We start from the raw sequence: 25818 nt of genomic DNA on the forward strand, positions 1-25818 counted from the left end.
GAGAAACACTGCAAAAGAAGGAGGTTTGGGGTTGGGATGACAGGACAGTCAGGACAGATGGCTAGAATTCTAAATATCTATTTTATACATTTTGGTTTGAGAGGCCTATGAGACAAACAATGGATTTGAAGTTCAAGTACTGGAAGCTCCTCTCCAGTTAATAAGAGAACACTTAGCAATTTTATCTTCAACTCCAGCCCCACACTCCAAACCAAACATCCTAGTCCAAGGCCAGGCAGCATTAAAACAGTATTCTGGGGTCCCAAGAAAAGTCTTTTTCAATATAAAAGAGTATAGTCTTAGTATTGTCATTTGGCTTATTTCATCACCTCCTATAGGACAATGAGGTGATATCTTCATTACTTCTACACGACAAGGGTGATCCGCCAAAGAGATTCCTTAAGGGAAAGAAAACAAAAATAATAATGAAAAACAGTTGGTCCCAAAGATGAGTCCCACTTCAACTCTCAGTGGCAAAACCTAATTTCTGACAGAGTTGGAATACTTATTTTTCCTACTTCTAGCCATCAGAAATTGAAAATATTTAAGGCCAGCATAGTAGTTTCCCATAGCTGATGTAACAAATTACCACAGACTTGGTGGCTTAAAACAACATAAGTTTATTCTGTCATGGTTCTGGATACCAGAAGTTCCAACTCACTTTCACTAGGCCCAAACCAGGTGTCAGCAAGCCCCAGGGGAGGATCTGTCCTCTGCATCTTCCAGCTTCTGGTGGCATCCACAGCTCCTTGGCTTGTGGCAGTATCACTCCAATCTTCAAGGCCAGCATCCTCAAGTCTCTCTGTCTGTTCCATCTTCATGTTGCCTTCTCCTCTGTATGTGTCTGGACCAAATCTCCCTCTGCCTCTCTCTTATAAGGAAGTGTGTGACTGCATTTAGGACCCACCTGGATAATCCAGGATCATCTCTTCTTCTCAAAATCCTTAACTTACATCTTCAAAGATGTTACCCTACAAGGTAATAATCACAGTTTCCAGGGACTAGGAGCTGATATCTGTGGGCGACCATTGTTCAGTCTACTACAATCTCAACACACAGTGAAATTTTTATTTAAGGATTACAATAAAAGAAGAAGGGGAGAGGAGGAAGAGGAGAAGGAGAAGGAGAAAAAGAAGAAGCAGCAGCTAGTGCTGCTGCTGCTGCTGCTTCTTTACAGGTCCACATTATCCAGCAGATAGTACTAAGCCCCTATTAAGTTTCAGGCACTGTACTAAGCACTGGAGGCAGAATGCAATAGCAGACATGGTCCCTGCCCTCAGGAGACTCACATGATAGTAGCGAAAACAGACATAGTCAGCTAATAACACAAACTAATGTCAAATTATAACTGCAGCAAGAACTCCAAATATGTACATGGCTCTAAATCCTGAGTGGGTGTCTGGGAAGGCATCCCTAAGGAAGTGATATTTGAGCTAATGTTTGGAGGTTAAATAGGATTACCTAGGTGAAAAAAGGAAGATAATTCCAGGCAGAGGAAAAATAAGGTGTGAAGGTACTGTGACCAGAAAGAAGAGTAAAAGAAACTAAGATTTTAACAGTTTGGGGACTAAGATGCCAGACCATCCATTTCAAAAGCATATGGCTGTTGGCTTCCAGGGATACCCCAGCCCTGCTCCTGAGGCTGAGGAGGCACTTCTCTCTGTGGTCCTAGGATTCTCATGCTTAGCTCTGTCACCGCAGATCACCTTTTAAACCTGAATTGCTGCCCCCTCCCCCATGAGCGTAGAGACCCTGCCTCACTCATCTTTGTATCTATTCCAACCTCTATTTCAGTACTCAGTACATGGTCATCTATGCATGCGTGAAAGGGAAACAGAAATCAAACCGTCTGATCTCCCTTTCTCAGGGCGGGAAGAAAGGTCCTCAGAGTGAACAGTGGGACTGGCACAAGTGCCTCTCTCTCAAGTCCAGGTTGACAGGACCCAAAAACAACCATGAAACATGTCCAAAATGAAAGTGAGAGCAAAGCGGATGTGACAAGGGAGTGAGAAAGTGCACTGGTCAGAAGGTCAGAAAACTAGGGAACATTAGGTTCAGAGGAGTGAATTGCATTGGGGGGAAATGGGATGTGATCAGACAAAGTCTTGGGAATGGGGGCCTGCATCAACAACAGAACACACATGCATTCCTAGTACCGTGGACTGGGTGCATTCAAAGCAGCCAAAAGAGGACAGATGGAAGTCACAGCCTGGTCATCTTTGCTGCTGGTGAATGATGACAGAGACGAAGGGTGTTCATATGTAGTGGTTCTCCACTTCCCTGCATCTATTTGACACCTTTCCCCAAGATGGATCATAGGGTGTATCAAAACATTTCTATAAAGTGTGCCTAATAAAAATTAGATTTACAAAGTGTATCATTTTTCCACATAATCATTGTCAAGATTCAGATTGGAATCCAGGACTCCTAAATCCTAAAATGTACTTCTTTGTACTAAGCAATTCAATCCCCAGCGGGGCCAATACCAGGTTCACTGTGCAGACTCCCAATTAATCACTGTAGCAAGCACTATTTGCCAAGTGAAAATCCTCTCTTTTGAATTCTTAATCCCCCCACCAGCTGCGTTTACCACAAAGACATGAATATATAATTGAGACATAAAGAAAAACATGCCACCAAATTAAACTGTCCTAATTTTAAATCAATAAATTATTTCTCAAATAACATGAAATGAAGATCTCTGACGAGAGAAAAAAAAAAGTTGTGCTCCAACAACCCGAAAGTATTTCATAACAGAGCCAACTCCAGCAGAATCCAGTTAGATTCTGCACCAACAATAGACACTAATTTACCACAGACAACACTCAATAGGAACATAAGTCTTAAGATATGCCCCAGGGAATGACACCTTGCAGACTGGAGACACCTAAAACACTGCCTGTTCTCCACATACGTGCATGGGCTCTCAGGTAGCGGTGAGAGCTGCTGCTGGGATAGAAGGGGCAGGCGCATGGCATACAAGGACCATGGACCCCTCCCTGCAGCCATCCTATCCTCAGTGGCCATTCTTACCTCTTGTACAATCATCCTGATGAGAGCAAAAGCCCCATGCCATATGCTCTATTTCCTAGTACACAAAGAAATACACATTAACTATATTGTGGCCTTGTTCATTATTGTGAGTGTCGTTGTAAAACACGTATTTTAGTGCTTTGAAAATTGATCTGGTGGTAGAAGAGTTTTTGACAATATTTCCCGTTTGTTTCTTAACCATGCAACATAGAATCAGTTAGATTTGGATGTGTTCTTTGCTTCTAACACTCCCCACTGTCCAAAAAGTTTTATTGATTCTGGTGCTTGTCATTTTCTATTCTGCTTACAGCATTCTGGATATTTTGGATATTCGTCCTCTGTAAATTTGTCCTAATGCAAATTTTCTTGAGGAACAGAAGTGGTGTTCTTGCAAAGCATCACGGAAAAGTAAGCCTGCGTTGAAAACCCACATGACTCCAACGCCTATTGCTTCTCATTGTGCTCCTTCTCTGGGCATTCAAGGTCATCACATGCTAGATACTGTCCAGCTTTCCAGCTGTGTCTCTAGTTATTTGACTCCAGGAGCCGTGCATGTCCTCACGCTTCCTACCATGTGCCACACACTTTCAGACTTTAAAGCTTTCCATATGCCATTGTTCTGCCTAGATGTCATCTCCTTTCCAGGAAAAAATCCTACTCACCACTGAAGATACATTTGATGACTCCCTTTAGAGTGTTCATAGCATTTATATTATATGTGCCTGCAACCTAATAACTGTTACCTTGTAAGATGCCACTGCCATGGAGTCGATGCCTACTCATAGCAACCCTATAGGACAGAGTAGAACTCCCCCATACGATTTCCAAGGCCGTAAATCTTTATGGAAACAGACTGTCACATCTTTCTCCGAGCGGCTGGTGGGTTCAAACCACCAACCTTTCGGTTAACTGCCAAGTGCTTAACTACTGCGCCACCGCAGCTCCTTTAATACAGTGGTCTCTTCTGCTAGACAGGGTGGGAACAGTGTATGAACATCTGTGTCCCAAATGCTTGGTTTCAAAATACTATTAAATGTAATTAAAATGTGTCAGTTGATCATTCTCAATTGAACAACAGATGGATTAAGAACCTTAGTCACAAACTTTCATCCTGCCCTAAGAATGTAGTTATTTTAACGTTATCAAGAAGAGAAAAATGTCAGAGGTTATCAGTCTTTATATTAGAGTCCTCTTGCAGCAGTCATGACATTGGATCAATGGTGCTGTCCTTGATATTGCTTTGCCTACAACCTATAGGTAGTAACTACTTAAACTTTTAGGGATATGGTAATGAGGTTACTTTGGGGTATATTCTAGGATTAGCTATATCTGGACCAGTGGGTCATAAGACCATAAACAGATCTCATGCAATCCTTAGTTAAGATATTTGCTTCAATTTCATCTGAAATAAACCATAGAGAGTCTCTGATATGGGAACGGGAGTAAGAAGAAATGTCTCTAGGGACTACTGCTTATTCAGGATCTGATGTTTGACCATTTTCCTTAAAGTAAAATAATAACATTCCTCACTTGGAGGCTGCAGGGATGCCTAAGATCCAGGAGGAATCAGAGTCACTTTTTTCTACCCTATGGTACTGGAATGGGAGGCAGCTCAGACTCCCTGGAGACAGCTACCTATGGGATCAAAACTCTGAGGTTGCTTAAAGACCTTCCCTTGGGGACTCTAACTGCTTCCCTGGAAGGATGCTGCCTTACTCCTTCAAGTGTTTATTCTGAAGCAATAAGGCCACCTGAATTTCCTGCCCTATTAGAGCATAAGTGGTGTGGAGGGCTTGGGCAGGGGGACCCTACTGTTCGTCTCTGTTCTGACCATGAAGCAGATGCTATGCTTTCCAAACTGCTGAGAAGACATGAGGACCCCTCCACAGCCACACCAGAAGGCACAGAAGATGCCATTATTAAATCAGTATAACTTTTATTATAGCCTTTTGCCCAGATTACTTTAGTCTCATTCACCCTGTCCTACTTAGCTTAGATGATGTTTCAATGGGGGTTGACTAAAATGTTAGCATTGGTCTAGCCTTTGAGATAAATTTTGTCCATCCATTGTCACTAGCTGTTTGAAGAAGTTTTAAAAGTCACCAGGAAGAACTGAGTAGCCTCGTTTGCATTCCATCTAGATTTGTAAATCAGTTTCAGGTAAAATGTCCTACTTCCTTGTCATTTTTGAGGATGCTCTGAGGAGCACTCTAATTTTTACTGGAATTTAATTTCCTGACTTTTTCAAAGTTCTGTCAAATTCAGATGCACAGTCTTATGAACAGACCAAATGTGCATTTTCATCTATTTCTTGAACAAGGCGGTAGGAGGAGAGATACTTGAGAAAGCAGCGTAGAATGCAAATGTGATCTACATGGGGCTCTGAGACCTGAATAACACAGATGTAGTGAGAAGGTGGCTTCTGTCTACTCAGAAATAGGTTATGATGTTTTCCTCCACATGGATTCCACAAGACAGCTGGAATGGAAATCAGTGCAAAGGTCCTCTAAACTATGGGGGCCATGTAGTGCCAGCCAGGAGGTCATGCTGTGTTCTGGGGGATATGGCTGGAGAGACAGAAAACTGCTTTCAAAGTAAGAAGGATTAGAGTACATTATTCTCTATGATATTTGTATTTCAAGTATTCTTTTGTTCAGGCTCTGGCAAGGGGTAGGGGTGGGCGGGAAGGTCTATGGGGCATAATTGTCTAGAAATTAAAAGTTATTGTTCCTATTATCTTAATCACAATAATGAGTTTGACTTGACAAGGTCAATTAATTATTCAGGATTGGAAAGCAACACAATTATATATATCAAGCGGGTAAGAGGAGAGCTTTAGGAACAGGGAGATAATAAAGGTAAATGAAGGAAAGGCACCACCAAAGCTCTATTGCTTGCAAGTCCCTTGTTTGGGCGAGACAGCTCTGAGCTTAATCCCTTGCTCCCTGGAATTCCGCTAGCACAGGGGATGGAGACAATGTCCTGGTTTCTTTCCCTCACTGCTGTCACCTTCAGTAGACATTAGCCTTTCCTCCTTTCCACCTGAGCTTCAGAGCTGTTTGACTCCAAAGAGCAGGTAATTAACTACCAAACAATAGTCGGATTTTCAGATTAATTCTACCCAGGAAGAAATGGGAAAACTCATTTACACCAAACAAAAGGGAGGGGCGATTAGAAGCTCCAGTTACAATAGAGAGACCTAGATAGGGCTGGTTTTGGTGAAGAGGACACAAGCTTTTTTATTATTACACTAACATCCCTGTTTTTGTAAGCACTATAACCTACTGTTCTCTATCATGCAAATGTGTGCCTCTAAGTGAGATTAAAGCCCTGCAGGTACAGCTCTCAGGGCTGAGAAGTCCATTTTCAGTGCTTAGATCAGGAGAACATTTCCTAATGCTCCCCTGACCACCGCAGGCACAATTTTGCATAAGTACCACCACACATGGGTTTTCAGGACATACAAGTTAGACTTCTGCGGTGTCTTCCCAAGTTGTCCTTAATTTGGCAAACAGCTCAGTTCCACTGAGTATTTTTTGTTTTTGTTTTGTTTTTCCACCTTATGCTTTCTAAGATGTGGCCTTTTCCAAAGGAACACTGGAGACAGAAGTATGTCCACTTTAGATGTGTATAAAAGTTTGGTTTGGCAGTGGTATCAAGGGGATAAAAAGGCTAAAATATGCAGCTAGGTGCCAGATGCAGCCACTTATTACTTACACTTATACATCAGAAAACCCTAAGGCAAAAGGGATTAGAATTAATAGACCCAAATTTTAATAAATCTTATATGGATCTCCCTCATTCTGGCCTACAAGATTATGTTCTGGCTGTCTAAATGGGCATGTAAGTCCATGGATGGTATTTCTTACTTTTCACCAACTTATTTTGGATGGAGTGTTCAAGGTATGTTAAAATCACAAAGTCCAAGTATCTGAACTCATCCACCTCTGATGATGAACTGGCTTTACTGTATGATGCTTTAGATGTTTTGGTATGAAACTCTCCAGGGCTCCAAAGCAGAAGGCTCAGAACCCTGGTGGACTCTTCCTCCCCCTCCCCAAGTCCCACATTTAACCAGCTCCCAAATTCTGTCTATTCTCCTGCAAAAATATCTTTGGACTCTGTACTTACTTCTCTATTTCAGTTAATAAAGGAACCCATGTCTTCCATTCTTTTTTTTTTTTTTTTAATAGTCCTCTTTTATCTTTAGGCCGCCATCTTTTATTTCTAGATTCTGTGTGGAATTCCATTCTCCTTTCCACGTCACCCCGGCCCTTCAAGCCACTCTTAATTTAACATCTGCTGGCCCATGATGGCAGTCACTTATGGCACTGTCCAATAGAGCTTTTTATGATGATAGAAATGTTCTGTATTTGCACTGTCCAACATAGTAGCCACTGGTCATGTATGGCTATTGAAACACTTGCAAGGTGGCTAGTGGGACTGAAAAGCTGAATTTTAAATTTTACTTACTTTTAGCTAATTTCATTTTAAATAGCTACTGTGGCAAGTAGCTGCTTAGCTCAGACCTTTGTCACCTTTCCCTTCCTGCTGCCAATCCCTGCTGCCTTGTCATCCACTCACCTCCCAGGACGCCAGGGTCCCTCTCTTTTCCAAAAATGTTGGCAGATTTTCCCATTGTGACTGCCTGGTCTCTGTCTGCAGCCCTGGGCCTGCCCCTCCCCCACTCACTGGCCCTGGGCAGTGCAGATTAGAAATACCATCAACTTCTTACTGCAGGCTTGTCTTACACTCCTAGCCACGCATGCTTAGCTCCTTGTCTCAGACTTGTACTTGGATGCCCATTCTTGGATGAATGTAGTTTGGCACGCTCTCCATGGGTCTACTTAAGAGTTGTTCCTTCAACCCCTTACAATGTTCATTGCAAGGACTCCTCTCCAGCCCAGGCTACAATGAACCCAATCCTCACTCCTGTCACTTGACCAACCTGTTAAATAGTCAGAAATCTGCCCTCTCCTTCAGCATGGGAAAAATTCAAGAGGATTAAGATAGCCCAGAGCTGGCTTCCTAAAGCACAAAGAGAAAAAGTGGTTCAACAGCAAAAGGTAGCCAGAAAACAAGAGAAGGATTCACTCACAAAAAAGGAAGAAAAGTATTTCCCTTTGTCCTTGCTATAAGAATATGAAGTGTGATCAGTGGATTTTAAAAATATACCAGAGAACAAAGCACAACACCTAGAACTTTCCAACAGTGAAGGACGCACTGAACTTTGGAAGGACTGAAGAGTATACTCACAGCTGGAGCTCTGGAAACTATAAGCCAGGGAGCACACCCTTGGCCATCACTATGGTGCCTGTGCTAGAGAATGGGGTGGTGTTCAGCAGCACGGGGAATATTGTTGTTGTTGTTAGGTGCTGTTGAGTCTGTTTTGACTCATAGAATCCCTATGTACAAGAGAACAAAACACTGCCAGGTCCTGTTGCATCCTCACAATCATTGCTATGTTGGAATCCATTGTTGCAGCCACTGTGTCAGTCCATCTCGTTGAGGGTCTTCCGTTTTCTCACTGACCCTCTACTTTACTAAGTATGATGTCCTTCTCCAGGGACTGGTCCCTCCTGATAACATCTCCGAAGTAAATGAGACAAAGTCTCACCATCCTCATTTCTAAGGAGCATTCTGGCTGTACTTCTTCCAACACAGATTTGTTTGTTCTTCTGGTAGTCCATGGTATATTCAATATTCTTCTCCAAAACTGTAATTCAAAGGCATCGATTCTTTTTCGGTCTTCCTTATTCATTGTCAAGCTTTCACATGCATATAAAGTGATTGAAATGCCATGGCTTGGGTCAGGTGTACCTTAGTCCTCAAAGTGACATCTTTGCTTCTCAACACTTAAAGAAGTCTTTTGCAGCAGATTTGCCCAATGCAATACGTCCTTTGATTTCTTGACTGGCTTCCATAGGCATTGATTGTGGATCCAGTTTAATGAAATCCTTGACAACTTCAATATTTTCTCCATTTATCCACCACTCATCTGTCAGTTTGTCGTACTGTAGTGGCTTGCGTGTTGCTGTGATGCTGGAAGCTATGCCATTGGTATTTCAAATACCAGTAGTGTTTCATCCATGGTGGACAGGTTTCAGCAGAGTTTCCAGACTAGGAAGAAGCACCTGGCAATCTACTTCTAAAAAAATGGCCAGTGAAAACATTATGAACAGCAGCAGGGAACTTTGGCTGCCATATAATCAGACCAGCCTGATTTCTGTATAGGTCATTTCTGAATGTTATTAAAATGCCTACTCAGATAACATGGAGGTAAGAGTACACACATTTCAGATGTTCCCAGGAGTATTAGGAGTAGGTTGGTGCCCAGGAAAGATTCAGGCAGTAGTAGCTATATCTTCAGAAGCTAAAATTCCAGGAATGACTTGGCCAACTGCACATTCCACTGTTATCTTATTGACATGAATGTGAGCTAAGTCTTTAAGAGCAGCTTTTTATTCCTGTTTAGGTACCAAGTGCCTGGCCAGAGTACCAGTAACCAGAGTTGTTTTTCAATGATTATTTACTGTATGGATGAATGAAGGCATGAGTGACTGCATGCACAAAGGGCCAAAGGGACAGAGATTCTTGACCAGATGCAAAGCTGGCGACATGCTGTCAGCAAGAACTAAACATATTGAATCACACCATAAAGAAGACCCTGCACAAAGAAACAGTGGGGTAGATGGGGTATTTGGTAGTAAGGGGAAAAGCATAATCCCATACCACAAGCAGCTTCTATGATACTAAGAAAACACCATTAACGTCCTTCTGTGCGTGTTTATTTATATATGAAGTTGACTACATAGAGATAAATACACATACTCATGGGCAAAATATCAGTTTACTTCTTTTTTTGCCGCTGCTCTTCTTCTTTTTTTTTTTTTAATGATCATAATAGTATTTTGAAAGTCTAATATATCTAACTTTCATTCCAGCAGCGTTCTTGCTCCGGGTTGATAGCAACTTCAACAAAATCCAGACAGTTAGCTTCTGCTAGGGGAATTAGGGCTTATGTTCAGTAAAATAAATGATCCCAAGATAAATATATATATTTTTTTAATCCTGGATACTGACGCATCCTCTTTCCAGTAAAGAAACAGGGTAGTCTGGTTCTATTTAGTTTGTCTGATTGCTTTTAAGGGGGAGGGGGGAGCAGGTTGGCTCTGGAAAACCATAGTCTTCTATTTATTAAAGTGTCAATAATACTCAGTCCAGGCATATCGACATCAGATTAGCTAGGGCTGAGTCTGTGTACAAGACCAATGCCTTTTTTAACCCAGCTTGTTTCCAAGTCAATATACCCAACAGCATTCGAAAATTAGCCCAAGATGAGATTCCAATACTTGAGGTGGTGTGTCATGCTAAGAGGGCATTCAGCCAAGTCATAAACCTCAACACCTAGCTGAGGATGAGAATTTTCCATTAGCTTGGACATGAGCAAAGGTTGATATAGGCCTCCATCTGCTTGCTCCCTTTTATCCCCATCCCCACAAGTATTCAACCTTCTCTCTGGGAGCCCATGTAAGATCTCTGGGTTATAATTCCAAGTATTTGCTTCATCGTCGTTTTTGTTAGGTGCCTTTGAGTCAGTTCCGACTCATAGAAACCCTATGCACAACAGAATGAAACACTGCTCAGTCTTTGCCATCCTCACAATCATTGCTATGTTTAAGCCTATTGTTACAGTCACTGAGTCAATCCGTCTCGTCAACGGCCTTCCTCTTTTTCACTGACCCTCTACCTTACCAAGCACGATGCCCTTCTCAAGGGACTGGTTCCTCCTGATAACATACAAAATATGTGAGACAAAGTCTCGCCATTCTTGTTTCCAAAGAGCACACTTACTATACTTTTTCTAAGACAGATTTGTTCATTCGTCTGGCAGTCCATGGTATACTCAGTATTCTTTGCCAACACCATAATTCAAAGTTATCATTTCTTCAGTTTTCCTTATTCATTGTCCAGTTTTCGCATGTATATGAGGTAACTGAAAATATCATGGCTTGGGTCAGGCACACCTTAGTTCTCAAATTGACATCTTTGCTTTTCAATGCTTTAAAGAAGTCTTTTGCAGTAGATTTGCCCAATGCAATACGTCATTTGATTTCTTGACTGCTGCTTCCATGGGCGTTGATTGTGGATCCAAGTAAAATGAAATCCTTGACAACTTCAATATTTTCTCCGTTTATCATGATGTTCTTTATTGGTCCAGTTGTGAGGATTTTTGTTTTCATTATGTAGAGGTGTAACTCATACTGAATGCTGTAGTCTGTGATCTTCATCGGTAAGTGCTTGAAGTCCTTCCTCTTCACTTTCAGCAAGCAAAGTTGTGTCATCTGCATAATGCAGGTTGTTAATGAGTCTTCCACCAATCCTGATGTCACTTTCTTGTCTTCATATAGTCCAGTTTCTTCGATTATCTGTTCAGCATACAGATTGAATAAGTATGGTGAAAGGATACAACCCTGACACACTCTTTTCCTGACTTTAAACCACGCAGTATCCCCTTGCTCGGCTGAACGACTTCTCTTGGTGTATGTGCAGGTTCCACATCAGCACAATTGAGTGTGCTGGAATTCTCACTCTTTGCAATGTTATCCATAATTTGTTATGATCCACAGTGGAATGCCTTTGCATAGTCAATAGGTAAACACCTTTCTGGTATTCCCTGCTTTCAGCCAAGATCCATCTGACATTAGCAATAATATTCCTCATTCCATGTCTTCTTCTGAATCTGACTTAAATTTCTGGCGGCTCTCTGTCAATGTACTGCTGCAGCTATTTTTTTTAATTATCTTCAGCAAAATTTTACTTGCATGTGATATTAATGATATTGTTCGATAATTTCCATTCTGTTTAGTCATCTTTTTGTGGAATGGGCACAAACATGGATCTCTTCCTGTCAGTTGGCTAGGTAGCTGTCTTCTAAATTTCTTGGCATAGATGAGTGAGCACCTCCAGTGCTGCATCCATTTGTTGAAACATCTCAGTTGGTATTCTGTCATTTCCTAGAGCTTTGTTTTTCACCAATGCCTTCAGTGCAGCTTGGACTTTTTCTTCAGTGCCATGGGTTCTTGATCATATGCTACCTCCAGAAATGACTGAACATGAACCAATTCTTTTTGGTTCAGTGGCTCTGTGTATCTTCCATTTTCTTTTGATGCTTTCTGTGTCATTCAATATTTTGCCCATAGAATCTTTCAAAACTGCAGCTTGAGGCTTGAATTCTCTTCAGTTCTTTCAGCTTGACAAATGCCAAGCATGTTCTTCCCTTTTGGTTCAATAAACATTTATTAAATCTTCACTGTGTACAAGGTGCTCATCCGTTGCTTAGGACAAGAGCATGTAGGTGTCTGCTGGGGGAGGCTTATATATATATATGACTAAAACATGGTCCTTGTTTTCAATGATCTTCAGCATTTTTCACTATTCCTTCCATTTTTCAGTCCTATAAAGATTTTATTTATTAAAGCAAATGTCTGTACTAATGCATAGTTCCTAATTTCTTGTTGTCGTTGCTAGGTATTCTGCTCTCAGTAAGTGGGGATGGGGGGGGATGAGGGGAGGATAAGAAATGGCTTCAAAAGCACCTTCTGCCATAGACTGTGCTACTGTAGCATCTGTTCAACCTTCCCAAACAGCAGTGATTCTCAAATTTTTTTGACAACTCTCCACAATAAGAAATATATATATTGATTTTAGAAACCTATACACACACACCCATTGCTGTCGAATCAATTCTGACTCATAGCAACTCTGTAGGACAGAGAAGAATTGCCCCATAGGGTTTCCAAGGAGCAACTAGTGGATTTCAACTGCCAACCTTTTTGCTTAGTGGCTGAGCTCTTAACCACTGAGCCACCAGGGCACACACATACTGAAACAAAAATTTCTTGTAACATTATCTACTCTGCTGTTTGCAATACACACTGATACCTTCTACACCCTTCTTTCTCCTTTAAAAATGCTGGTTACCCACCGCTGACTGCTCTGACCAGGATCACAACAGAGGGTTCTGGACAGAGCTGGAGAAGGATGTAGAGCATAATTCTAACTCACAAAAAAAAAAAAAGACCAGATTTACTGGCCTAAAAGAGACTGGAGAAACCCCGAGAGTATGGCCCCCAGACACCGTTTTAGCTCAGTGGTGAAGTTACCTTCGAGGTTCACTGTTCAGCCCGGGAGAGGACAGCCCAGTAAAACCATGAGACTAACGAGGTACAGGAGTCCAGTGACAAGGCCCAGAAGACAGAAGGGGAGTAGGAAGCTGATGATAGGGAACACAAAGTAGAGTAAGGATATTGTTGATGTGTTGTGAGATTGTTAACCATTGTCATAGGGCAACATTTGTAGTAACTGTTAAATGGGAGACTGTTTTGTCCTGTAAGCCTTCATCTTAAGTGAGAATAACAGCAGAATTAGAAGAGCGCAGTCAGTGTCACTTAAATGTGTACGTAAAAAAATTTTTTGAAAAGGTGTATCTTTGGCTGTGTGTATTTTCACCAAAAAAAAAAAAGTTGAGAATTTAGAGGGTTAAAATGTTGTGGGGTTGTTAACCAATGTCATAAAACAGCATGTGTGTTACTGTTACATGAGAAACTATCTGTTCTGTAAGCCTTCACCTGAAGTACAATAAAATATTTAAAAAAAAAAAATTCAAAAAAAAATGCTGGTTACTAGGCCCAACAGCATTGCCCTTACATTTTCTTCTAAGAATTTAATAGTTTTAGTTTGAATATTTATGTTCTGAATCCATTTTGAATTTATTTTTGTGTATGGTGTGAGGCATGGATCCTGTTTCATTTTTCTGCATGCAGGAATCCAGTTTCACCAACACCATTTATTGAAGAAACTCTTCTTTCCCCATTAAATGGACTTAGCCCCCTTGTCAAAAATCAGTTGACCATAGATGTGTGGGTTTATTTCATGACTCTCAATTCTATACCACTGGTCTATATGTCTATTGTTAATACCAGTTCCAGACTGTTTTGATTACTGTAGCTGTATAATATGTTTAAGATCAGGAAGTGTAAGTCCTCCTACTTTGTTCCTCTCTTTCAAAATTGTTTTAGCTGTTCAGGGCCTCTTGCCATTCCACATAAAGTTAAGGATTGGTTTTTCATTTCTGTAAAAGGCTGTTGGAATTTTGACTGGGATAGTGTTAAATCTGTAGATCACTTTGGGAAGTACGGACATTTTAACAATATTCAATCTTTCAACCCAAGAACAAAGAATATCTTTCCATTTATTAGAAGTGTTTTATACTTTTCAATGTATATGTCCTTCACATCCCTGGTTAAGTTTATTCCTAGGTATTTTATTCTCTTAGATGTTATTGTAAATGGAATCGTTTCCCTAACTTCCCTTTGAGATTTCTCATTGTTGGTGTATAGAAACACAACTGACTTTTGTCAGTTACAACTTTGCTAAATTCCTCTATTAACTCTAAAATTTTTCTTGTGGACTCTTTAGGATTTTCTATATATAGGATCATATCATCCACAAATAGACATAATTTTTCTTCTTCTTTTCCAATCTGGATACTTTTAATTTCTTTTTCTTGTCTTATTGCTCTGGCTAGGACTTCTAATACAATACTGAATATAAATGATGAGAGCAGGTACACTTACCTGTTCCCAATTTCAAGGGGAAACCACAAACAGCAAAAGAAAAATAAATGAGGCCTCATAAAAATTAGAAACTTTTGTTCATCAAAAGACTTTACTGAAAATGTGAAAAGGCAAGCAACTGACTGGGAGAATATCTTTGGAAATAATATGTCCTACAAGAATCTAATAACAAAAATATATAAAAAACTTTGAGAAAATAACCCAATAATAAAATGGGCAAAGGACCTGAGTAGACATTTCACCAAAGAGGACTTTCAAATAGCCACGAAATACATGAAAATATGTTTAACCATCTTTAGCCTTCAGAGAGATGCAAATCAAAATCACAATGAGATACCATTTCACTCCCATCAGAATGGCTAAGATTAAAAAAAAAAAAAGTTGGCAAGGATGTGGGGAAATTGGAACCCTTATTCACTGCTGGTGGGAATGGAAAATGGTACAGACATTGTGGTAAACAGTGTGGCGGTTCCTTGAGAAACTAAAAATAGAACCACCATATGACCCAGTAATTCCACTCCTAGGTGTATACTCAAAAGACTTGAAAGCAGAGACTCAAACAGAGACTTGTACAACAATGTTCACTCCAGCACTATTCACAATAGCCAAAATGTGGAAATAAATGCCCATCAACAGATGCATGGATAAACAAAACGTGGTACATACAATGGAATATTACTCAGCCAGTAAGAGAAATGAAGTCTTGATATATGCTACAATATAGATGGAGCTTGAAGACATTATGCTGAATGAAATAAATCATTCACAGAAGGACAAATAATTGTATGACTTCACTTATATTAAAAGACACAAAAAGGCAAATGTAAAGAAATCAAAGTTCATTACTGTTTACCAAGGCTGGGAGGGAGAGGGAATGGGAGGCTAATGGTGATGGAAAAATTGCATTAATTAAGGGTAGGGTTGCACAACCAGTTATTGTAATTGCTGTCAATAAGGTGTATACCTGTAAAAAGTTGAACTAGCAAAAGTTATGTGATAAATATATTACAACAACAACAAAAAAGTAGCTGCTGAGGTTGCTTACGTACAGCCAAAAACCTCATGGGATTTGGTTCCTTGGTTTGGAGGTTTAGGGTCATGGTTTCATGGGACATCCCAGTCAATTGGCTTAATAACACATTCAGTGATCGGTTCTGCCTTCTAGTTCATTGCTTAGTGCCTAGGGTCTTAAAAGCTTGCAAGCGGCCATTCAGTGCACAGCAATTGGGTCTCTATTCACCTGAAGCAACAGGAGAAGAAGGGTCAGGACTAGGAGGAAGATATGGAATGTGTGGCTAATGCCTCCTTTGCCATGAGACCAGAAGAATTCGATGGTGCCTGGATACCATGACTGAAAATTTTGATCAAACATTCGATAAAATAATCTTGACCAAAAGGGGGAAAATGCAGAACAGAATTTCAAAATCTCACAGATGCCAGACTTTCTGGAGCCATGGGGCTTGATGAACCCCTGCAACTATTTGTCCTGAGATAATTGTCAAAAAGTCTTCTGAAAACCAAACAATAGGTTCACTTAACTAGTAAAAAATGTTTGCCTTGCACATTATGCTTTTATAAGAACTATCTATAAGGGATCAAAGTGACAACAGCAACTCTCAAAAGATTAGATGAGAACCTTAGGGGGCAGTGAGTTAATGGAAGAAGAACAGCTCAGAAAAGGAGGGTGAGAATAGTTGCACAACTCAAAGAATGCAATCAATGTCACTTAATTGTACATGGTGTATGTTTTGCTGTGTATATTCTCAACAAAATGTAATTTTAAAAAATTCTGGTTGCAAGAGCAGTTTGAAAATATTCATATTAGAATCAGTAAAGGAACACCTATCACAATTTCCTTTTGGGAAGAAAGTATAAGTGGAAAAATAATAAAACAATAAAAACTTGGTATAATCAAACTTTGCCACAGCATGAGGGGTTCAACTATCCCACTGGCATGATCTCAGACCAGAGCTTGCTTCTGTATAGTCCTTATTCTAATCGCCTCCTCATCTCATTATTTCTCTCTATCTTACTCTTCACAGTACATGGAAACATGATCCACATGTTACTGTCCTTGGCCTTCTCACAGCTTGATGTTGTTGTTAGGTGTTGTCGAGTTGATTCCTACTGGTAGCAACCCTACATACAACAGAACAAAACACTGCCCAGTCCTGCACCATCCTCACAATTCTTGTTATGCTTGAGCCCATTGTGGAAGCCACTGTGTCAATTCATCTAGTTGAAGGTTTTCCTTTTTTTTCACTGACCCTCTACTTTACCAAGCACGATGTCCTTCTCCAGGGACTGATCCCTCCTGATAACATGTCCAAAGTATGTGAGACATAGTCTCACCATCCTTGCTTCTAAGGAGCATTATTGTACTTTTTCCAAGACAAATTTGTTCGTTCTTTTGGCAGTTCATGGTATACTCAATATTCTTCCCAACACCACAATTCAAAGGCATCAAGTCTTCTTTTCACAGCTAGTTTTCTCTTAATCCTTCTACTTTTTCCTTCTGGGTCACCTTCCTTCCCCTTATTTCTCTACCCAATCATCTGGCAATTCTTGGCCCTCCCTTTAAAGATAAAGTCTTTGGTTGAGCATGACAATAAAGAGGGCGAGAAGAAGGGGCCTCCAGAAGAGGAGTCTACTTCCCTGGACCTGCCGTTTACTGCATCAAGGAAGTCTGGAATCAGGTTGGGAAACCCAACAGAGGAGCCATGACTCCACTGCTTAGGAGTTAAGCTTCTGACACAACATAGCAAAGTATTTGGTCCATCGTAAAGTGTGTCAGAAAAGCTAAAGAATAATGGCAATAGTTTTAAAACTGATAAAATCTAACACCCAAAGAGCAGTGCTATGTGCCAGGCCTTCTAGAGGTTTTCTATGTATTACCCAGTTTAATCCTCACCACAATGCCTCACAACATTAACCCCATTTTATGGAAGGAGAATACTGAGGCACAGTTAATAATTTGATCACGGTCTCACAGCCAGACCAAAACAAAGTCTGATTTTGAGCTGTTTCTCACTATATTAATGTGGTGTGATGGATCACTTTTGTGTGGCCTTTGTATCCATGGTCTTGTAACTCCCACTCAAGTGATTGGGCATGACTGTGTAACAGTGTAATTGTGGTCCACCAAATGGATTGGTCAGTTTTTCTGTACTGCTGGGCTTGAAATGAGCCACCCCAGACGCGGGAAAGAGAGGAACCCATCTCCACCAAGGAAGAACAGCCAGGAGTGGAGAGGTCATCCTTTGGACCCAGGATCCCTGTGCTGAGAAGCTCCTGGACCCAGGAGACAGACAGTGAGCTGTAACGCTGAAGATGGTGTGTAGCAGTGGCAGAGAAGTGGTGGCAGGACAGATCGGCAGGAGAGACAGCACACTGGGCTTCCTGGCCCACGAAGCGAGAAAGCTGAGTGCCTTTGGACAGAGGCAGAGGGCCAGGGAGAGGCGTTTACCTCTGAGCATGTCCTGATGGAAGAACTATGTCCTGGTCATTTCTGAACCTGAATTGTAACCTGTTACTTCCCTAATAAACCCCACAATCATGAGTATTGTCCATGAGTTTTGTGTACTGCAATGAATTATTGAACCCAGAAGAGAAGTAGAGAGTGCTGTGGGAGGGATGGTTGGTGTCATAATTAGTAAAGATGGAGAAGAGAGGAGGCATGTCTGACCTCTACCTCTTAGGAATAAGCCTTGGCTATTGATCTTGATTCTCCTTCCCCCTTGTGAAGTTAGAGGAGGTCAGATACTACCCCCATGCTGTTTTTACAGTCAGGAATGTAAAAACATAATTAAGTGTTGTCTGAATGCCCCAGGGTCTGTTTTCCATGGAGTAAAAATGAGCACCATTTATAGGGCCTGAGGAATACAGGGAGATTGTAACCAAGAGAGATGCAAAAAAACCCAAGGCCTGGAAGCTGGGATGGGTAGAAAAAGGAGTTGGCAGGGAGGGTCTAGGGGAGCAACCAAAGGATGGAGCCATTAAAGCGGAGATGCGTATCAGAAATCTAGGTTTACAGAGATGAGAGAAAGTGCAAGCAAGTTTGAAACAACAGAAGTGCTTGTAAAGGGTGTGTAATTGTTCAGAGCATCTGCTGGTTGGCTATGCTGTCTTTGAAGACTGGGTTAGGGCACAATGTATGTGCGTGTAGTGCCAGGACAGCATTAAAATGCTGGCCTTAAATAAAATACAGCAAGCTTAAAGTTGGGGAGGACCCAAGAAACTTAAGGGAGGAAAAAGTGATGGAACTCAATAATTAGAAGACAATTTTGTGAGAAAATATATTGTTATTGTTAGGTGTTGTTGAGTAGATTCAGACTCATAGCAACCCTATGTACAACAGAATGAAACCCTGCCTGGTCCTGCACCATCCTCACAATCGTTGTTATGCTTGAGCCCACTGTTGCAGTCACTGTGTCAGTTCATCTCGTTGAGGGTTTTCCTCTTTTTTGATGACCCTCTATTTTAGGGGCTTATCTTCCAGCACTATATCGGACAATGTTTCGCTGCTATTCATAAGGTTTTCACTGGCTAATTCTTTTCAGAAGTAGATCACCAGGTCCTTCTTCCTAGTCTGTCTTAGTCTGGAAGCTCAGCTGAAACCTGTCCACCATGGGTAACCCTGCTGGTATCTGAATACCGGTGGCATAGCTTCCAGCATCACAGCAACACGCAAGCCCCCACAGTATGACAAACTGACAGATGCGTGGGGGAGAAACTATATTGTTGGAACAAAGAACAAAATTAAAAAAAAAAAATTTCAGTCCTGGTCAATGGGCAAATTATTGAAAATGCATTTTCTAACTGCAGCATGACAACCAGGAAGCTGCTCTGCTCTCACGCCCATTGCGGGTCAGAGACAAAGTCTCTAACCAGGCTTCCCCAGCTTCCCCTCCCCAGGCGCACAGTTGAGCCCACCTACCTTGTACGATGAGGTGGACCCGCGAGGTCTTCGGGTGGTTGTCTGTCTGCACAGAGCAGGTGTAGGGGCCCTCGTCATACACATCCACATTCTGGATCTCGATGCTGTACTGGGTCTGGGTGTTGCTCAGCAGGACCACACGGGGGTCCAGACACCACTTGTCATTCCCAGCATAGAGAATTGTGCTGCGGTTTAGCCAGGCCACCCGGGTGACTCGGTTGTCAATTGTGCACCTGTAGGGAGGACCAGACAGTTTGGTCAAAGGATTGGAGATAAAATGGGAGCCATCAGAGTGGAACTTTCTTGGCAAACTAGGATGACTTCTCATCACACGTTGTTTTTTCTCTTGCTACACCCTCCCCCACCAGTATAACCAAAAAAGCAGCAGCCATTGAGTCAATTCTGACACATGGTGACTCCGTGTGTGTCAGAGTAGAACTGTGCTCCATAAGGTTTTCAATGGCTGGGTTTTCAGAAGTAGATTGCCAGGACTTTCTTCTGAGGTGTCTCTGGGTGAACTTGAACTTCCAACCTTTGGATTAGCAGCCAAACTTGTTAACTCTTTGCACTCCATAGAGAATCCGGCCTCCAGTATCCACACATACATTTCCTTTGTTAAAGTTCATCATGGGTGCACTTTCTGGAACTCGGTAGCAGAGTTTTTAGAGGATTATAGACTCAGAACAATGACTGCCTCAGACTTCGGGCCATGAGTAGTTCAGTACTTCTGAGACTACCTGAGGCAGGACCACTTCAAATAACTTCCTAGTTGTAACCTGGAGGCAGCTTCCATTCCCAAAATGGCTGAGCCCTACCCCTACCCACCCCCACCCCCATCTTCTCTTTGCTCAAGGGCATCAATGGATGATGATAGTTCCCTGTGTTACTGTTCTAGGTGTTTCATGTGAATTGAATCATGGAATACTTACAAACATCCTTAAGGAAATTCTACTGATAAAGGAATTGAGGCACAGAGAAAATAAACGCTCTAAGAAAAAAGCAGGGGTGGGGGGGTCTTCCTTTCCCCACCCCCCCAACAAGGAAACTTAAGGCTCTTTGGTTTTTGTTAGAGCCCTGAAGGCACAGAACTTGACTGCTAACCAAAAGGTCAGCAGTTCGAATCCACCAGCTGCTCCTTGGAAACCCTATGGGGCAATTCTACTCTGTCCTGTAGGGTCTCTGTGCGTCAGAATCAACTTGTCGGCAACAGGTTTTTTGTTTTAGTTTTTGTGTTTTTTTTGTTGCTTTGTTTCTCTTACTTCTAGTTGGTATTTGACCTTACAATATGTCTACAAATGACAGTCAAAGTGCCAAAAGTGTAGATTTTAGGGTTACAAATAAATTTTAGCGAGTAGGTAAATTTGCAAATACAGAATTGAGAATAGTGAGAATCAACTGCAACTTTTCCAAGTCACAGAGCTAATACATGCTAAATCAGAGACTCAGCTTTTACCTGGTAGATGTGATTGTTCTCATCTCAAACTAGCAAATTCTGGCAGTAAGATTCTGAAGTCAAAACTAAATATGAACCACCATCATTTCTGTTTATCTTCATTATACTCAGCAGCATAAATGCTCAATTACTGCTAGACTAAAGGCATTTTCCGAAATCTCCAAATCGTTTGCACCTATAAAGGTGGATTTCTTTTTCTTTTACTCTTGCATCTGGGTCCCCCAAATTCTAGAAGCTTCCTTCTGTTTTCCTTTTTCCTGTACTTTCAAATTTCCCAGCCGTTCTCACCAAGTCATCATCCCATCTCTCTGCCTGTATGCATTTCCCTCTTCCGTGACACCAAGTTTGTTGCATGGCTTCAGGCTAAATTCAGACTGAGTCCTGATCCTGACTCTAATGCTGGAAATAGTGATGCATCATGAAATGCATAGTGATGCCTCCAATTTATACATTACTTTGCAGGGTACACAGCACTTTTACATTCACACTGTCTCCTTTGATTCTTGTAACAAATCTGTGCACTAGGTGCTTTTACTCACTCCTGCTTTTAAAGAGCAGGACTCTAGGGTCCAGAGCGGTCTAGTGACTTTCCAAAAGTAATAGAGCTAGTAAGTGATGGAGCTGGATCTCTCATCCAGGTCTTCCAGCTCCCGGTCAGGTGCACGCCTCAGAATGTGCAAAGGTATATTTTTCAGTGGGGAGGGGCAATGGCTTCCATCGAATTCTCAGAATGGTCTGTGACCATCCAAAGTATAAGCACCACCACCGAGCACACCGCTTCCCTAGGCAGTCGCTCTTGCGATGCGGCATCCTGTGCTGCGCATCCTTCAGCCTATACTTGTGTAAATGACACACAATCACTGTAGACCACTCGGGCACAGGTGGGAAGCAGCCCTTAGGGCTCCTGTGGGGAAAACCCAGCAACCAGAAAACACCTCTGGCCTGGCATCCAGCAAGTTTTGTGCTGCTTATTGTATCTTCACAAAATCTTGCTAGGGTTCACTTATCACCAAATTACGGATGGTATTAATTAAAGCTAAGAAACATTGCACAAATTGGCTACATCACACTGATATCAAGCTCCAGCACTAGGATTCAAAATCAGTTTTGTCAGATAACTAATTTAGAGTTCTTGACCGTCTCTACAGAGCTTCCCAAAAGAGCACTTTAGATTACTGTTCTCAAAGTCATGCATCAGAATCACCTGAAAGACCTGTTAAAACAGACATCCCTTGGCCCAAACCCCCAGTGACTCTGATTCAGCAGGTTTGAGGTGGGCCTATGAATGAGTATTTCTGACAAATTCTCAAATGATGCTGATTCCAGTGGTCTGAGACCCCAGCTTCTGGTGGGACGAGAGCAGCAGAGTGAGAGGGTACTAGGAAGTAATGCTCATTTGAAAGCAGTTTCCCATTACTTTACAGGAGAAAACTTTCTTGTAACCAATACGTTCTGGGATGCCAAAAGCAGAGTCTTCCTTTTTTTCCTCTAACAGTGGACATTTGACCAGATACCAGGTGAATGGCCACAGTGCAGAAAATACTGACCAACTCTAAACTGCTCGAGTAATTGTTTTTGATACCCACAATGGGGGCATTCACAACCTAACGACGAATACAGAAGGACGGTCCTGGGCTTCCTCGTGAGCGTCTCATTATTGAAAGCTGACTGCACCGAATCGGTCCCACCATTCTGCGCAGCAGTTAGAGGGCCAAGGATGGCCATTTGCAGGCACACTAACAACGCTGAACGCGGCCAACTTCAACAGCTATGTGGCCCCTGTGATATACTACACAGAAAAGCTGGCATGTCTTCAGCTGTGGTTTTGGGCACATCCAAGGTCATGTTTATATGTCCAAACTGTCACTGCTGGATATCAGTCTTGCTGAGTCTCCACAGAATTAATGCTGGCTTCTGAGGAGATGGATCACAGAGGTAGCGTGGCAGCCAAATCCCGTCACCTCCTCCTACCTGCTCCCATCTATCTGTCTCATTTATCCAGTCTCCACAACAACGCAGAGGAGACATTTCTCATAGGTTAAAAAAAAAAAAATGAGTATAGTTCCTCTCTCAACTAGAGAAAATGCTTTGGTTGGAGGCAGTGGGTAGAAGGTCAGGGGTGGGAAATTCAGTCCACAGTCTCCCTCATCTCAGAGACAGCCCTTAAAGTAGCTCTTCTACAAAATCACTCCTAAAACACACTATGGCATTCCACCTCCTCAGGAAGGTGGTCAGCTATATGATGGACTGGCAGTGAGTCAGGTTTCAAACTCAGCTATCCCTGACTAATCCAGGTAATCATGGCTGGAGATGGCCATTGTCGGTGATCGGGGACATGGCCATAGGGCAGCACAATGCAAGCCAGAAAAGAGACAAGGAGATAGAAAGGGTGGAAGTATCCAGCCGAAACCCGGACAGTCTCTCACTCCTCCCCCGCCACACACACGCACAAGCTTGAGATACACAAACTCCCCAACCCCAACATCCCTCTGCCTGTCCTGCCACATATGTAAAGAACAGAGGAGCAACTTTTGTACCCAAGGATTCCGGATTGAGTCTTGGAACTCCCAACTCCCCAAACTCCAAACAGTTCACAGCTCTGACAGCATCCTCTTCACCAGACTTGATGCCTGTCCTCCAGTTGCTTCCCATAGCCCAGCCCTCCAGCCAGTGGGCATGAGCTGTCAGTGTTTCTGTGAATGTCTCTTCCACCCCCAGCAGTCCTGAGGCCCACCCCTCCTGTGTGTGGCCCCATGGACAATCTGTAGTCTGGCTGATCTAACATCCTGGGCAGAATCTAGGCAGAGAAAAAGAAAAAGAAAGCCAGTCGGGACATTCGATTTACCATTTCCGTGCTGGGGCACAGTCCTCTTGGTCTCTGTGCATCGCACCTGGTTCCTTTCCTTGGAGAAGTTTCCTTTTATAGACAATAGGCTGGTCTATTTGAGCACAGATTATCAATGGCATGCAGCCTGCATAGACTGTCAATGCATAATGCATTCTCTTTGATGATGGAAATTTCCATGTGTGGTTGGCCAAAAGGGGATCCAGCCACATATGCACCTGCTGCACTGTGACATGAGCACAGGGGATGCAAAGAAAGCTACCGTACCTGTAACTTTCTGCAGCTGTACCTATTGTGTCAAAGCTCTATAAATGTGGTCTTCTATGTCCTTATCTCTTGCTGATAAAAATCGTGGTTTTATTACACGTGCTGCATTTATATAGAAAGGAATAGCTAAACATGACTAAGCAAGCCCAGTACCTGTGCTGCAGAAACAAAACCTCAAAGTATGCACTCAAGGACTCAAGCTACTTTTGGAGTTGGGATGTGAGAAGAGAGAGGGAGAAATTGGAAGAAAAATATAGCAAAAAGTATCTGCCTAGAACCTTCTAAAGATGGACCAAAAGAGTATTAAAATAAAAAGATTATTGAAGAAAGGGGAAAACTCTATGCTTGACCTTTCTTAAACACACCTGCCTAAAGATCTGTGGACAATAATGGAGCCAGGCAGTGTGTAATCCAACCATTCCTTTGATCCAATGGCCCTTCAACTGCTTTTGAAAAGCAGCATGTCTCAGGCAATGCTGGAGACTACAGTGAAATGAGTGCTTCCACCCTTCACAGCCCCTGGTCACCGTCTCCTCTTGCCGCACAAAAACTCTCCAGCTGCCCCTAAGTTAGTTCCTCTGTGTGTTTGTCTGTGCCCCACCCGCTCCTCAAGCTCCTTGGGGAATCATCACAATGTGACTGGCTCTGAAGTACTGACACGTGGTTACATGGAGCTGGTGTGTCATCTCCCAGTCCTGCTTTGGAAAGAAAGCGGTTTCTGGGAGAAAGAAGCAAATAAGTGATGATGCTTCATCACCAACTCACAGGAAATGCAGACCAAGTGACTGAGGTGTAAGAAATACGGCTTTGCGACGGACTCCCATTTTCCATTGTTGTAGAAATTAGTTAAGCTTTGATTGGAACTGGAATACCAAAATCGCCCGTGACCAAATGGCATCAGCTAGCACCTTAGCTAGCTCTTTACGGTAGGAGAAGGCTTCACTAGTGGGGCTGCCTATTTGACCCTACTGGTATTTTTTTAAAAATCTAATCATGTGTTAACATTTATAAAATTGGTTTAGGTCATTCAGAGACAAGAAAACTGAACTTACACCGAGTCCACAATGGCCTCTACATCTCTCGTGTGTTTTGCTTTATATAAAAAAGAGGTGTAGACTATAAACCCCCTCCCAGTTATGAAAATAATGGCAATGCTAACGACACCTGGGTAGGACAGTGGGAATGCTTATGGCCAAGGTGAACAGAAAAGAATATCTGCATACACTGGTTGACAGATGGCTGAAGCCAGAGGAGAGCCTGAGGAGGAAACAGCACAGGTCTGAAGTCAGACTTCTTGAACTCAGGCATCAGACAGTGTATCTGACCTCACTGAGTTCCATGGAACTCATCTGCAATAAGGAGCCCTGGTGGCACAATAGTTAAGCACTCAGCTGCTAACTGAAAGGTTGGTAGTTTGAGCCCACCAGAGGTTCCACAGGAGAAAAGACCTGGTGATCTGCTCCCATAAAGATTATAGCCTAGAAAACCCTGTGGAGCAGATCTACTCTGTCATACATAGTCTCTAAGAGTTGAATCGACTCAACAGCACACAACAACAGCAATGGAAACAGCATTTCCTACTGCATGGGCTTAATGAGATGATGAAGTAGAACCACAGAAGCAGAGCGTGCAAGGGCACTGCTCT

The 25818-nt window shown here is 42.2% G+C and overlaps 1 protein-coding gene across 4 annotated transcripts in view; it reads right to left on the reverse strand.

The window, feature by feature from the left end:
• Nucleotides 1–25818, reverse strand: part of LOC101359291 (neurotrimin) — a 1230303-nt gene that overhangs the window by 245254 nt on the left and 959231 nt on the right. For all 4 annotated transcript variants that reach the window (XM_004379317.1, XM_004379316.2, XM_023734042.1 and 1 more), the window contains exon 3: nt 19609–19841. In XM_004379317.1, coding sequence (XP_004379374.1) covers nt 19609–19841 — 233 coding nt within the window. The remainder of the gene's footprint in view (nt 1–19608; nt 19842–25818) is intronic.

The sequence above is a fragment of the Trichechus manatus genome, unplaced genomic scaffold, assembly GCF_000243295.1.
Source record: "Trichechus manatus latirostris isolate Lorelei unplaced genomic scaffold, TriManLat1.0 scaffold00064, whole genome shotgun sequence".
Taxonomy (NCBI): domain Eukaryota; kingdom Metazoa; phylum Chordata; class Mammalia; order Sirenia; family Trichechidae; genus Trichechus; species Trichechus manatus.